General features: G+C 39.6%; 1 protein-coding gene across 2 annotated transcripts in view; it reads right to left on the bottom strand.

Moving 5' to 3' along the window:
• Positions 1-15,945, bottom strand: part of col14a1a (collagen, type XIV, alpha 1a) — a 120,022-nt gene that overhangs the window by 7,185 nt on the left and 96,892 nt on the right. For both annotated transcript variants that reach the window (XM_061050940.1, XM_061050941.1), the window contains exons 40-45: positions 10,837-10,890; positions 6,268-6,321; positions 6,085-6,156; positions 3,215-3,250; positions 2,156-2,222; positions 1,767-1,958 (exon numbers count right to left, since the gene is read on the bottom strand). In XM_061050940.1, the coding sequence (XP_060906923.1) occupies positions 1,767-1,958; positions 2,156-2,222; positions 3,215-3,250; positions 6,085-6,156; positions 6,268-6,321; positions 10,837-10,890 (475 nt within the window). The remainder of the gene's footprint in view (positions 1-1,766; positions 1,959-2,155; positions 2,223-3,214; positions 3,251-6,084; positions 6,157-6,267; positions 6,322-10,836; positions 10,891-15,945) is intronic.

The following is a 15,945-nucleotide window of genomic DNA, read 5'->3' on the forward strand; positions in this document are numbered from 1 at the left end:
GCGGCTGCGCATCATAAATGTTATCTGGGAGTATCAGAACGTCTGCACCGCTGAGGAGGAGGTAATCATGTCGGACATTTTCCTGACAGCTCTGTGTGTGTGCAGCCTCACAGGATGTGTGGTTCTTCAGTGACTGGTGCATGTTTTCGTGATGAAGACGGAGCCTCATAAAGACTGTTACTCCTCTGAGGTCTCGTGGTCGAGAGAATGACCTCACCAATATTGGAGTTACTGTCTTTTGGCCTGCACTTTACCTCACTGTGAGTCAGACAGACAGCAGCCAGGCCAAGAAAAGTAGCAAACACTCAGGGTGGATGAAGCTGGAGCTGGAACTGTTGAGACAATGTGCTCCCTTTGGAAGTGTCTTTTTAGAAGCCAAGTGCCATTTTGGACAAGAAGATGCACCGCTTCGGATACAGTACTTTGTTTATTTAACAACCAAACAGATCTCACCAGGTGGACACATTTCTAAAACACAACAGCACAGGTTTATAAATCACATTGACCATCTTTTTTTAACAAAGAGCAAAAGAGAGAAAAAGGGATACAATACTATTTGACCTACTGTTTTGACCTGCGTGTTAGCTATGTACTTTTGTCCTTTGTCTTTTTACTGTCTTGTTCTGCTGTCTTTTTACTGTCTTGTTCTGCTGTCTTTTTACTGTCTTGTTCTGCTGTCTTTTTACTGTCTTGCCGCAAAACCAATTGCCCTTCGGGGACAAATAAAGTTGAAGTTGAAACATACACCAATTATTATGTGGAAGATTTCCACTTGAAATTTGATTTTATTATGTTTTTGTTTATAGAAAGTTTAACAAAGTAAGCTTACAGTTTAAATAGTTTAAGAATGGCCAGAAGATCATTTAAAGACTGGTTTCTGTTTGAGAAACTTCTTAAATTCCACTTTGGGGTAAAATCATCGTAAACGTAAAGTTGAAAATCATTTTTTTGTCATAAATGTCTTTATTCATTGTTTTTCTTATTGGCACATCTAAATCTGCTTTAATATGATAGCGGTGGTTTTTAAACCGTTAAAAAAAGAAACAGATATAGTCTTTCTGTATAACCTGGCACCCAAGTTATCAAAACGTGCACTGTGAATGCTGACAGTTTGGTGTGTTGTGTTAGTAGATGTAAATTGAGCCTCGAGCCTCAGAGACAGATGAGGAGTTGACTACAGAGTTGTGGTGACCTCACCTCTGCCTTTTCTGTTTTACTAAGAAGAGTTCCAAACCAGTGACCCCTTAGATTATTGTAAACTACGTAAAAGCTTAGGCGTCCTGTTGTCCTACACTTTTAAGGTGCTAACCATCACCCACAACCTCCCTGGATCAAGTCCACTTGTGTCTCACTTTGCTCTCTGTAAGCTCTGACCACATAAAGTGCCAGTAACACATGAAATCAATCTTAAATGTAACCCCCCCTAAAGGCTTTATATGATCTATGTTTATTTAAACTGTGCTGTATTTTTTTCTAACCTACATATTATTTCTCCTTTTTTTCTTGAACATCCTGTTTTCAGATTGGACTTTCACTCTTCTCATTGCAGCATAGGCACTCTAGTAAATGTCAGAGTGTCTAGACATAATTCAAACAGTAAAGGAATCATGATTGACTATATTCAGTCTGTGTATTACTGAGAGAATAAAATAAATAAGGCATGTATGAAAATAGCAGCGTATATTTCTCCTGTGTGAATCTATCTCTGGACATGTGTTGTGCATTCTATAAATAACTCTTCAGTTATAAACTCCCCCCTCTCTCACCTCTCTCTCCTGGTCGTCCATTCTGGCCGCTGGTACCCGGGAAGCCCGGCCGGCCTGATGGGCCTTGCTCTCCCTGGGGTCCGGGGAGGCCTCTCCTTCCCGGCTCTCCGGGCGGACCCGGTACTGTTCGGACTGACACTGATGACTGGGCGGGTATCTGGTTCAGTATGGAGTTATAGCGAGACAAGTGACCTGCAAAAGGTAGAGGAGGAAGCGAATGGATTGAAAAAGCCCTTTGAAGTTTTAGCTTCTATTTATTGGTTGCTATTTCTAAATACTGAGGTTTAAAAGGAAACCTTAAGAAAGGACAGAAGAGGAGTTAGAAGAAGTTGTACCCTTCATAAGGTGAACACGTTTGTGTTAAAGTGTAAAATTGAAGGATTACTCACTCTGGATGAGCTGCTCACACACTTGCCGTGCGATGGCACGCACAGCAGCTTGGGACTGCACATCTCCCTGAAGGGCAAATGCAGAGCTCTTACACTCGGGTATTACACAACCACACAGTTGCACACTTGTAACACTCCCATTAAATAGCAGAAAATCCACATTTCTTAATGGGCATTATCTGTATTACCATAATTGAAACATATATAGAAAAATATCAGGGTAAATTCCTGTGTTGTGAGTATTTGTTGTGTATTCTAGACTGAAGGTGATCCTAAAAAGATTTCACCTATTCTTATTTAAATTTGTTAATGTTCATTATTTGAAGCCCCATTAAAGGGCTTTTCTGCAGATTTTACAAACACATTTCAGTTGACTTGTATTAAGAAAAGTACACATCCCTTGAAAACAGATTTATAATATCTTTAATGTCTCTGGTGTTATAATAAGTGATATAATGCTCAAATGAGAAAACCCAAATGTGACCTAACTGTATAAATCATTGGGACTGGACTTTATGACACTAACCATGATCTAACCAGCTTCATTCACATCTTGGCCTAGCCACAGAATTCAAAACACTGATGAAATCAATTCTGTCATGTTCATTTCCTTCAGACCTTCACATTGACTCATCCAACCAAGCTGTCCCTAACACGTTGGTAAATGGGAGGGAAACAGGTACTGAAGGTTTGATTCCAGTTGGCAGGTTGCATCTCTCTCAAGCCCTTTGCAGCGATGGCCCTGATGCTGTGTCAGCAAAGTACAAATTCTGTTCTGTTGCCAGTTTGAACTGTGAACACATATTTGATTGGGTTTCCTCTAAATGAGGCTCGTGGAGTAAAGGGGGAGAAATAAGCTGAACGTTTTCTGCCAAAGACAAGCGTCTCAGACTTTATGTGAAATGGAGAGTAATTTGGTTTCTTCAAAACAAGATCGTGAAGCATTAGGGGATAATTGTGTGAGTTTTACTTTAGCAAAAAATAACAGTGTTTCCTTTGCAAAATTGTGCTGTTAAACTTCAACTTCAGTGTGTGAAGTGAATGAGTAGAAGAACTTACTCTTTCTCCCTTATCTCCTTTGACACCAGCAGGACCCTAGAAAACAAAATCACAGGAGGAGGATAAATATTCAACCTGGACATGTACAGTAAAAAAAAACTCATCTTCTTTGATGACCTAACTTCATTACATTACTCTCCATCGCTCTTCTTATCTCTATACCGTCATCACACAAACGTTCACACAAACACATCCGTTCTTGTCTGATCTAACAGCTGCTATATCTAAACTCTATTACATTGTGATATTGTGTCCACACGCACGCACGCACACATAAGCTTTTGTGCCCACAAACACTCATTTCTGTGTCTTGGATGAGCTCTTTGCACACGGCTACTGCCAACACTGTAAAGCACACAGATGCATATCTGACCACAACACACACACACACATCCGCACACAAAACTGCCAAACATATAAAAGCCTTTGAATGTGCATCGCAGTGTAACGCATTGTAATCCAGAGGCTAATAAAAGACATGTATTTCTTGGCCACAGTATCATGTGCTGATATGATGAATATCACTTTGATTCAATTGAATAAAGGAGAAAAGTGTCCTTGACCACCAACTGACAGACTGTGTGTGTGTGTGTGTGTGTGTGTGTGTGTGTGTGTGTGTGTGTGTGTGTGTTTGTGTAACACGCCTGGCATGTCAGATGCATATTATATAGCAGATGATATAAAGCCAGTGCCAACATTTGACACAGCTGTTGAATTGGAGAGCATGACTCCACAATAAAAGTCCTCCTCTGGACCCCCTCTTCATGTCCGTCTGGATCTCCTCCTGGGTCTTTCAGGGCATATAAATGTCTGCTGTCTTATCAGGGGGACATGGGAAAACCAAATCAAACTGTGTGGGAGCCACAAAAAAGTATCTGGTCTTAGAAGGACCAGAGTATCGCTCATAAAAAAAATTAGATTTCTTTATTATTTCATCAAAAGTTTCTTCCCATAGTGCCTTGCATTAGCAGAATCTTTCCAAAGCAAAGAGCTGAGGATTTTTCCCTCTATAGCTCACAGTTCATGCAGAGCTGGAGGTACATTAATATCCTCTGCAATGTGGGCTGATGGTTCAGTCACAAGAACATTGTTTCTTTTTTTCTTATTTTGTAACTGGCAAAAATACGCTGGTTTTCCTACCAAGTCAAACAAGATGAATTGAAAAAACCCTCAGGTGGTTGTGTTGCTTGAAACAACATTTTTTTTGTCCAGGAAAGACACACCCTGAGGACATCCTCTAGTGCTGAGATAACTTGGCAGGCTTGTGGGGCCAAATGTAAAAACAGAGGTTTATGAAACCGCAACAACATCCAAGATTGATGTAAATCTTTGCCAGTGAAAATGTAAACAAAGCCCTTTCAGTCTGTGGGCTGTAAATCACTTTGTCTGACTTGATGGAAGTGGTGACAGGCATTACACATATCTTCTGGTGATGGTTTGTTATGCTTTTGTAGGTCATATGTAGGTCATAACCAGTAAAAAGAAAAACTCCTCACATTTCAGATGAATGAATACTGATCTTGATAGGTAAAAGAAAACATTCTCTGTTGAATCAAATTGTTCCTAAACCTAAACTGCTTCACATTAGACCACAGGACACAAGCTCATCTTTATATTCTGTCCCCCTGAGAAAAGTGCTGGTTGCTCTGACTTTCACAAGGTTTCTGTGTCTTTAGGATAAAGAAAGGTGTTAGATTTCCCTGAAGATTTAAATTTCAGATAATGTATATAGATATTCTTCTTCAGAAAGGAAAATGTTCTCCTGCAGCAGAGACCTGGTGAAGGGTCAAAGGGGCAGAACAGGACCTGAATCAGCAATTGAATGTTAAAGTTTGAAACAAACTTTGGAGATTACGGCTCAGGAAAGCAAGATGTGACATACCTATTTTTCTCTTTCTGTCCGTGTTTGCTGCCTGTGCATACATTTATGTGCCGAGAGGGATTGTGTATATCTGTGTGTATTCGTGTGTGTGAGGAGTGGAGGGGGGGGGGTTGTTTAGTGATTTATAGCTCTTCCGCTCTGAGCCAAACTCTGCTGCTGGCCTGCAGAGCTGACCTGAGACTAGATTAGCAGTCACCACCGTCTCAGTATCATCTGTTCCTGTTAGCATTACACACAGTTTGGAACCGAACATCCTCTCCTGTGCTTGTGGAGTGTCATTTGCACATCTTCTCCTTCTGAAAGGCTCAACAAAATCTCACTCGCTAATATGTATTATTCTTCAAAAAGCCGCATTGTGAGAGAACTGCAAAAAGGATTGGTCTTTTTGTGTTATTCAAAGAGCTCAGCCTTGTGAGACGTTTTAACTTGTGACTAAATGATACATTTGTTATAATGAGAAGTGAGTCCAACACTAACAGGCTGTTTCCAGTTAACGTGAGGACGATCAGAGAAACAAGAACAATCCATTCAACAGAAGCTCCTGCAGCTCTGGAAACAAACCACAGTGTTATTGATATTTAAACAGATCTGTAACTTTATGTGATACAGCTTTGATATCTTTGTTTCATGTAAATTTAGGGAGGCATAATGGGAGAAATGTGAAGAGAAGAAACCAGTAGCAAGAAGAGGAGGAGGCAGAGGAAGCCGTGGAGAGGTCATGTCCTCCTTGATAATTTGGATAAATTATGTCATAGTCTCCCGACTGGAGGGATAACATGTGAGCCGAGTTTACAGTCGACACCACAGCCCGCTTATGAGCAGTCTGGGCTTCAATGGAGGCTCATTAATGAGGTTCAGGTCAGGTCATAGTGACACCACAGATGTGTTAATCCCCAGCCCGCACACTAAATCCCTAACTTTATTTCCTTCATCTGGCGCGAACTCAATATTAGAATTTAGAAATTTGAAATGAAACATTTTGACTCACAGGAAGTCCTTGCTCTCCTTGGGACCCTGCTGAGCCACCAGGTCCAGGCGATCCTGGTGCTCCTGGAGCTCCCTGAGAAAAGGGGAAAGAAAGGTTGCAAAAAAAAAGCAGGAAGTCTATCCATAAATCAGGTTGATCAAACAGGAATAAAAGTGACTTATATTAACAAGACATAAGTTTTACCATGGGTCCAGATGGCCCTTGTCGCCCCTGTGGTCCAGTATTACCCGGCAGGCCCTGAGAGACACAAATGAGTAAACTGAGTGTATAACCATTGGTGAACTTCTATAACTGTGGGTTAAACTTTGTTGTGCATGAACTTGATGATAGAAAGGAAGGATTTCCTGCATATCTCCAGACAAAATGAACACTAACAGTAAGAACACAGCAGATGGAGAGTAACTCAAAAGCTAATCTGTTTGAACTGGTTGTTGTCCAACGCAAATATCTGACAAGTTACTCCAGCTCTGCGGTTGACTTCACTTTTAGACAAAACACATGGTGCCTTCCTCCTGACTGGCTTTACACAGTCTCTATTTTTGTTGAATCAGGGTGTTTAAAACGACCCTCGCCGTGTAATGTGCTCTTCATGACGCTGTGGTTTGAAAAACAAAACATTCAAACCTGCTGGATGACAGTCCAGCAGTCTGTATTAGTGTATAATAACATGATATAGAATAACATGATGATGGCTTCGTTGGTCCTCGGTTCAGAGCTGATAATGACACACTTGTATGAGGGTAGCTAAGCATCAGATTGTCCTGGAAACAGCTTTACCTGAGGTTCAGCTGATCCTTTCAATTGAGCTTTGGATGTCTGAGTTTACTTTGTGGAGGCTGCTACTTTTGAAACATGGCACTCTACCACTCATTTCTTCCCCCTGTTAGAATGAAGCCATGCATTAAATGTGTTTTGCCCCCAAATTGAGAATGACACAGCCAAGAGCTGTACCAGGTGCTAGACGTTTGAATAAAAATTGGTTTAATATCTCAGAAGTAGCACAAAAAAAAAATGATGACTTTTCTCCAGTGTCTTCATGTGTACTCTGGACATCTGTTATGTTTAGCTTGTATAGATTTTCTAATCCCATTTGGTAAGACAAAGAGGGACGGCAAACATTTGAGCAGGGATTTCCCCTGTGGCAATTTCAAGCTTTGTTAAAATCTCATGGGCAATTTTACCCTCCAAATAAATCAACCAAACCCTGCGTTCTTCTTTTCCTACTTGAAAGACGAGTCAGGACATGACATGACAAAGCTCCTCAGTGAGAGTCCCTCTGGTGTCACGCAGTAAACACTTGTCCTGGTGAACCAACTAATGGGACTCTGGAGGAGGCATTATTGTTCAAAGTCTCACAATGTCACACGCCTCTCACTTTAAATTCCTTTCAAATTGTAGCATTAGCTCTTTGGGAATAATAAAAAAAAAATCACTGTTTTAGGACAAAAAAAAAAAAGGTTAGAAAATGTCTCACAGTGAAGCAATCAAGCATTTGAGGTGACACTGAGCCGACAGTCAGCTTGGTGTCACACGAGAAAACAGTCTTGACACTGAACATATTATAATACGAACTTGTTCTATTCAAAGTTTAAATAGGAAATGCAGCCTCCTACCTTCTCACACAAGAGTCAGGTTCATTCAAATGTATCACCGCAGTTATATGTGTTGAGCCGTGCTGCAACAGATTCACAGTCTGACCTCTTGTCTCAAAGAGTAGGGCTGAAGCTGATCTAATTCAGAGTTTGTATGCAGACTGAAACAACCCAAAGAGGTTCTTAAACTTCTAATTTATAGAAAACTGAGCATTTGGATTCTGCAGTATAGTTTGACTTAATGTTGGATAATTCTCAAGCCTTCAGTATATCTTAAATAACAAGCTGTGAGTTTTAAGGTGACAGCAGTGCCAGCATGTTTTTATGAACCGACTATTGCAGAAGGAGAAATCGATCTGCACTGTTTGGTCCTGCCTTGAGAACATTTTTGCAATATGTTTCTGTGATATGGACAAACACCAGGAGACATTTACTGAAGTATCCACCTATCTACCTCGTCGCTGCAGTATTCTTCTTGACAATGTGTTCACTCTTTTGCACAAAGCCAGATGTTTTTCAGTTTGTTGTACCTCACAGAAACATCAGTGCAGTGACCAGTGGAAAGTGGAGTGTGATGATAGAACATTTTTCTGTGAATCAACACGAGGCTATGTCTGCCTCTGTTCTGCTCACTTCGGAGTCTACACGAGTTCTGGGCCAACCTCTTGTTAAAAATTGTGAATCGATATTCATTTCTAAAGGCTGTTTCCTTTTCACCTTTTTTTTTTATCGCTATCAAATGAACAGTTGAAAAGAAAATTGTTTGTGTATCACTATTCACTACATCGCTTTTACTTACATCACCTCTTACTGCTTTGAGCAAATCTGATGAAAATAAAAACACATGACGAAAAAAATAAACTAAGCATACTGCTGTAGAGACCAGAGTGAGTAGCTACCGTTATTCTAAATAGAAGCACTGATCTGATTTGTTCCCCGATGTGTCTGCTAGCTGATTTACATCATCATCGGGATTTTACAGGATTTATCCTACCCATTGGGTTTTTTCTCTCTAGAATGATAACAATTATAAATAACACATATGAGATCTGTGGCATTAGATTTATTTTCCAGGGCTACAAATGGGGATTTGTGTACCAATGTGGTTTATGTTATGTGCATGTTCTGCTCAAAGCCAAATAGAACAAAACAAGTTTATTTCTGCTCTTTTGAGAATTTTATTTTCAGTACTGTAGTCATTGTTGTGATAATGACGACATCATCATAATACTGCAAATGTGCAAGCTTTTATCATTGAGTCAAAAGCTCAGCTGAGTTACAGTATTAGACGATACAGAATATATTGTAATTAATATTAATATGTTGTTTCTTAACAGACATTTATTTAAACAAGCATTTTCAGCATTTTTATTGTAAGACCAAAACAGGAACTCTTTAGAGTCATTATCACCGCGGTTTCAGCATGAGGGTTGTTGCAGATTTATGTATTATTATTATTATCATCATGTATTATGACAATAGAGGATATGGATAGTAATGTTTAGTGGCATCCTAAAGTCACAAAAGATGCACCCTTTCATACTAAAACCATCGTTTATATTCATCAGTGTACCAGTTTTCCTCACTTAATCGAACCTTTGTTAGAAAAGAAGTTTTAATTAAGATCAAAATATATGATCAAACTGCATTTAAAGTTGATGGCTTCAGACAAAGCCTCACTCTTGGTGTCTGCGAGCTATTATATGTTTCCCTACTTGTTCCAATCTTCAGAAACCTTTAGCCTGGTGGCTTTTAAAGAAAATACAGGAAATGAAGTCCTAAATGAAAACTAAATGAAAGAATGGAACCCAGATGTGATTTTAAAGTGGTATAGTTTACACTGGCAACTGTAGAAACCAAAACAGAACGTGGGTTTATGCTCTTCTTACTATAAGTTCACCAACTTCAAACCTGTCTGGCAGCATGAGAAGAAACCCGAGCCAAAAAGCGAGTGTCCTGAAGGAGAGCATGTGACAAGCCTGAAGGACTACACATGACGTCTTGTGCAGACGAGCACTGAGGGGCTGATCCCCTGTCAGCCAACAAAGACACCAGCAGATGGATGATGTGTCCAGTTGTTCACCTCACAGGAGCCAGGCCAGGACAAAACTCTTCTTTTATCACATTACGTATTTGGATAGAAAAGGCTTCTTTCTGCTTGCGGACACATTACACTCTGACAGCATTATAACTTTGGTATTTACAGCCCAGTTGGGTATTGTAAGGCCTGATTCCTCTGTCAGCCACCTGGTAACACAGAGCCTTTCTGAATGGGGTCTAGAGGAAGTGGTTTTCTACAATCAGGGGAAGACTTGCAAGCTTTTATGAAGACACAAAGCAGAACATGCAACGCAGCTGCACATTTAGAAACCGAACACAGAAGTACAGGAAATGTTTTCAAAGAGACTTGTACAAATATTGTAAGTACCATATAGCACATCTAAAAAATCACCTGAAACACATAACATGCCACATCACTTAAAAGGCCAGATAACTGCCTACTCATCATTTTTGTGTGATTCACATAAAGCTTCTAATCTTCACAGATGTTCTTCTCGATGTTTTTATCAACTCGTCTTTGCAATACGTAGTTGAGTAACTGACATGAAGTGTCAGGAGTGTCTCACAAGTCAAGGGCAGTTCTGAAAAGCACTGAAAGCTGGAGTAGTAACGTCAAGCAAATATAACAAAGAAGGTAACAGACAACAATGAGCATTTTTAAATGAGGCCGAGTTAGAAATAAGTAATGTTGTGTTGTTGTTGTAAATTTGTACCTGTATAAATTAATTTAGATTTCAAATGGCTTTTTTTTCTTATCTTTCTTATCTAAGCTTCCCTCTTCAGCTTGTGATGGAGGCAGGCAACACATGATTAGCATTGCCACTCTAAATATATGTAGATATATGCCCAATGTCTATTTTTCTATAGACACCACAGAACTTCAGATTTGTACTGTTGTGTAAAACTGCTTCAGAGTACCTAACTGAACCTAAAGTTCAATGAAAAAAGACTCCTGTTTTCTTATATCCCCGTTTACATCAACACCATGTCAATGATTCAGTAGCACAAAATGGCTTTGATAGACTGTGTGTCAACAAGAACCAAAGAATCCCTCTGTGAAACAGTAACAAGTGGACGTGATGCCAGTGTGTTATCTTACCCTTGGTCCTGGTGGGCCGTCTCTACCAGTGGAGCCCTGGCCTCCAGAAACACCCTAAACAAAAAACATAAACAAGAAGATTTGTATCCAGTATCCACATTACTACACTTTCTACTGTGGACATAAAATACATCATGTTATTCTACATTTAGTGCAGACAGACATAAAAAAAACACAGAGTTTAATTTGCCAATTTGAATTCTGGTGAAGTCGAAGGTAATAAAAAAAGGAATTCATTTTTAATCTCAGTCACGTCAAGCTGCTTTTCTTCAGCATGGTTTTTTCTTACCTAAGGTTTCATCTCGTTTATTCAAACATTGCAGATCACAACAGTCCAAAACCTGTTAAATCTGCCAAAAGTAATTCCCCCCGTCAAATTACCTACAGTACTTCTAAGAATGTCTTTTCTCTAATGAGGATTTATATCCACACACTCGTTCACTCAAAGGTCAGAGCAGGTAGGGGTGTGGTGTCTTGTTCAACTATGCTTTGACAGTTGTAGACATCAATTTGATTTGTGGAAAGATCCAGCCTCCTAACCCTCGGAGGTGCGCAGGACTGTCTCTGTACGGGCATGCCACCCTGCTGTGCTCAATCTCCCGCCCCATTTCTCCTCCATCCACCTCTCTGCAGGTCAGTGCACACAGCCGAGTCCAAAACACAGTCATGGATTAAGTGTTGAGAAGATTTATCTCTGCACTTCAGTATTAGCGGAGAGCTCATAAAACAGGACAGTTAACACCGTTAAAGGTTCCACAAATTACAGGACGGGGTCGGAGAGGACGGGCCGCGTGTGATTAATGAGGTGCTGCTGTTTAGATGTTGGCTGATGTGCATTCTCCCAAGACGCCAGCAATAATATCCCTCCTGATGCTTTCATTTACTCCAACACACACACACACGCACACACACGCACACGCACACGCACACACACACACACACACACACACACATAGGGAACAGGGAAGTAAGCAAGTGCTGCTGCAGTTAAAGAGTATATAGTATATAGTAGTTTATAGAGATCTGCCTGAAAAAGAAAAGAATAATCAGCAGAAATAAAAACTTAAAAAAATAGTACAGTAATTATGTTTTCACACAAAAGGCTTTTTGCCCTCATTTTTTCACAACAACAGTTTTAGGAAAATTCCAACAAAAGCTTCAGATCAGAGGCAATTACATGATTGCTATGTTTGAAATTTTAATTTTAATATTCTGAGTGATGCTTCAGTGCATCACAGCCACTTGTGAGAAATCTGGCGGGTAACATTTTTTACACCATCCGCAAGTACAATTCCTGTGGTGTGAAATTACTTTTGAAAGACAAACAAAAAAAAAACAATTAGAGTGCAAAACAAAATTCAAGGCAATGGGAGGAGGGTCAAAACACCTGCAAAAATGTTTCTAAGATTTCTGTAATGCAAAACACATGCACACAGAAAACTGAAATCACAGACTCCTTAAGACTCCAGAGAGACTCCATTTTTGGAGTATAGATGTTTGGTCTAGCTGGTGGTTTCACGCCTCCTCCTGCAGTAGTTTGAGGATCAGACAGTCTTTTACTTTCTTTACAGAAAGATTAACTTAACGGAATGAGGAACACCCTTATATGTTTGAGGGGGAAAAAAGTTTTTTGGCTTTAATGTGGTTATCGATAGAGATAATTTCCTTTTTATGTTTGTCATAATACGTGTCACAGCTTAGTTATTTGAACTGTTTTGTAACACCATCAATTACTCAAAATGTCTCTGTTTAAGATGTGATTCATTCAACTAACGAAGTCAAAATTGTCTGATTTTGAAACTTAAATAAACATTTTTATTTAGTAAAAATGTCCATATATCCATGAACAGCAACATTACATTACTTGTATTATTCTTAAAGTGCTTTTACTGTGTTGTTTTATGGCAGGGAACAGATTAAAAGAGAGGCATATATGCACACATACATCCTCAGTGCACACACCTCTCAAGCAGGATTCATAGAGAAGGCCAGAGACACAGATATAAGAATTTGAGTGTGAGAGTGACTCTGATTCAACACATCAGCATTAGGATGGCATGGCTGCAGAGAAACACACACACACACACGCACACACACGTACGTACGCACACACACGCATGCACACACACACACACGCACACACACACACAAGAGTAGAGTTAGAAAGAGGTACACACAATATCTATATTCTTATTTTAGACAAAACAACATTTTTGACCCTTTAACACAACCACTGATAAACAGAAATAAAGAGAATGACAAAAACATGTGAGCACAAACACACACTTTGTAATTCATCGCTGCTGCATATTTCACTGTCAAATAAAAAGAGAGGTGGAGGGGACGCTGATGACAAGGTTACATGATATTTACTGCATTGAGAGACGCGGAGGGAGAGAGAGTGAGGGAGAGACAAATAGAGAGAGAGAGTGTGAGAGAGAGGGGGGACAGAGAGGAGGAAATAGGAAAAGGTAATTGATGTTTTAGAGTTGTGATATTCTCTGTGGTCCCTCGTATATTACAAGAGGGCCCTGGAAGCTACAATATTCCCCCACTGAGCCAAACACACACACCCAGGCACACACAAGCACAGCCATTCATATTCCTCTCTCTGACAAAATACATTATTACCCGGTAACATAGTGCGGCACAGGGCAGTGCTGCCAGCTTTTATTAATAGGACTATGCAGGAGGCAGAGGGAGAGCTGGATTGTGCTGCATCAGGAGGTGTTGCAGCTCTTTGGAAAGAGAGACTGGTTGTTCTCTTCTCATGAGACGAGGGGACTGACTTCTTATTCAAATGGGGGCTCATTTTAAGAAGTGTCATTTTATGAATACTCTAGGATTAAAAACTCTTGTGAAGAAGCTGAGACTAGAGATAGATTTCAGAAATAAGGTTTACTTTAACAAGTGAGCCACAAACAGTCAGGAGCAGGCAACTTGTGATGGGGTTGTGGACTTTGGTGATTAATTTGATGCCCTGTCTTAATTCTTCCCTTTCGTCCTACATTTTTTTTCTACTGTAAGAAAAAGTCACCAAAACAGAAGTTGAGGAGAAAAAAGTTGAAAAGAAAGAGGCAAAAAACAGAACCAAAAAAAAAAGGCTAACTAAGGAGGATAAGATGAAATGGAAGAAGATATTTGCAGCCTTATGTTGCACCGGGTAAGAAGAGGATTAAGTCATGTTGTTTTCTGTGCAGTGCTGCATAAGGCAGGATGGTCCATTTCTTTTTAGTGATCCAGGGGGAGTGGCCTAACCAAACAGCATTTTCAGATGCAGAGCAGCATTCATTTTGGCAGCGACCTTAGGTTGTAATCTCTCAGTGTTGGGTTGAAGACTGGAATGATTCTTACTTTTAGTCACATAACCACTTCATAGTTTTAGTCTATAGTTTAAATTAAAAAAAAACTCAAAACATCTGTCAATTTTAAGTCATTATATTTAAGTCGTTTCTTATAGTCAACATTGTCCCTCTTTCAACGAGTCACATTGTTAAATTAATATTAAATTAATATAACCATAAAACACTCAAAGGGAACATCTCCCCGGCTGCGATGCCCTCTAGTCTAAACTGGCTTCTCACTGGCTCTGTTCTCTTTCTAACGTCTCTCTGCACACTCTCCTCACTGTTTTCCCTTTTCTCTTGTCATGGTTGGGACGGGGGATTTCTTTACGGGGTGCTTGTCCTTTGACTGGGCACAGGTATCTTCTTTTCATTTCAAATATGTTTTCCATTGCCTTATAATTATTTTATTATTCGTCAATTTGTGTTTTTGTTTTTACTTGTTTTTTGTTGTTTCTACTGTTAAGCACTTTGTAACTTAAAGAACAAGCCATATAAAAAAGTTATTATCAATATTAATAATATATTTCTTCACTATCACTTCTTTAATTAATTTAACTTCAAACTGATGAAAATACTGACACACATACTTCCACAGTTTGGTGACATCATCATTTTTAATACTGTCAGTCGTCAATCAGTTCTTTAGTTTTTTGAAGAGTCTACCCACTAGGGAGATATTATATACAAATCTAAACATGTTATATTAATATTAAACATAATATTATTGTTATAAAAATCATGCGCTTACATCACTTAAAGTCCCCCATGTGTTGGCAGAGTGCCTACTCTGAAGCAGGAGCTAAAGAGGTTTCTCTAAACGGGTTTCTAGGACCTGAAATAATTCATAGATCCTGCAGTGCACATCAATAGCCGTTTTCTGACCACAGGAACTTTTTCATAGTTCTTGGACTGTTGGAACCCTTCCCCCTTTTTTATTAATTCCACACCGAAGGAACTATGAACTCTAGAGGAACCATTTTAGCTCATGCTTCAGAGTAAGTACTCTCCCAGCACTATGGTGGTGCGAATGCAGACAGAAAAAAAAGTCCCATGTGGTGTTGAACTCCCTAGTAGATAGTTTCTCTTCAAAAATTCCCCAGAACTGTTTGGTCCGAAAACATCTAATTAAGGGAGGGAGGGTTCCAACAAGTTCCTGCGATCAAAAAAAAAGTCTGTTTTGAAACCGTACAGACCTTAGTCAATCTCTGCTTTGTTAAGCTATCATTAGCTCGTAAATGCTAATACATTGTTATACGACTTGTAACGTCAGCTGTTCTCTCTGTATTCCACACACTGACATGAACGCCTCCTGCTCTCTGACTGGCAGTGCACAGACTATTCTCCTCTCTCTTGTTTGTTTTTTGATGGAGATAATAGATAATTAATATGCTTTTTGATGAAAATATCATTGATTTTGAAAGACTTACAGCCCACCAATAACTGTTCTGTCCCGTCCGTGTCATCAGAGTTTCTATCATCAACAATCTATGTTTACCCCGTCATCATCTCTTCGTCATCATGAAAAACGATCATGCTTTTCATTTGCTACACACAATTATGACAGAACTTCTGTGGTGTCAACATCCTCGTTACTCTGTTCCTGAGGTCCACTAGTCAAACTGCACTTCTTTGAAAGGTGCTACGAATAAAACATACCATTATTATTAAGTCTGTCCTTGCTGCTGCAGAAAGCTCCCTGTAGTAAAATGTATAATTAATTTATCATCACCTCTGATTGGTTCAGTGCCCAATAATAGAGATG

This window comes from Labrus mixtus, chromosome 11, assembly GCF_963584025.1.
Source record: "Labrus mixtus chromosome 11, fLabMix1.1, whole genome shotgun sequence".
Classification (NCBI taxonomy): domain Eukaryota; kingdom Metazoa; phylum Chordata; class Actinopteri; order Labriformes; family Labridae; genus Labrus; species Labrus mixtus.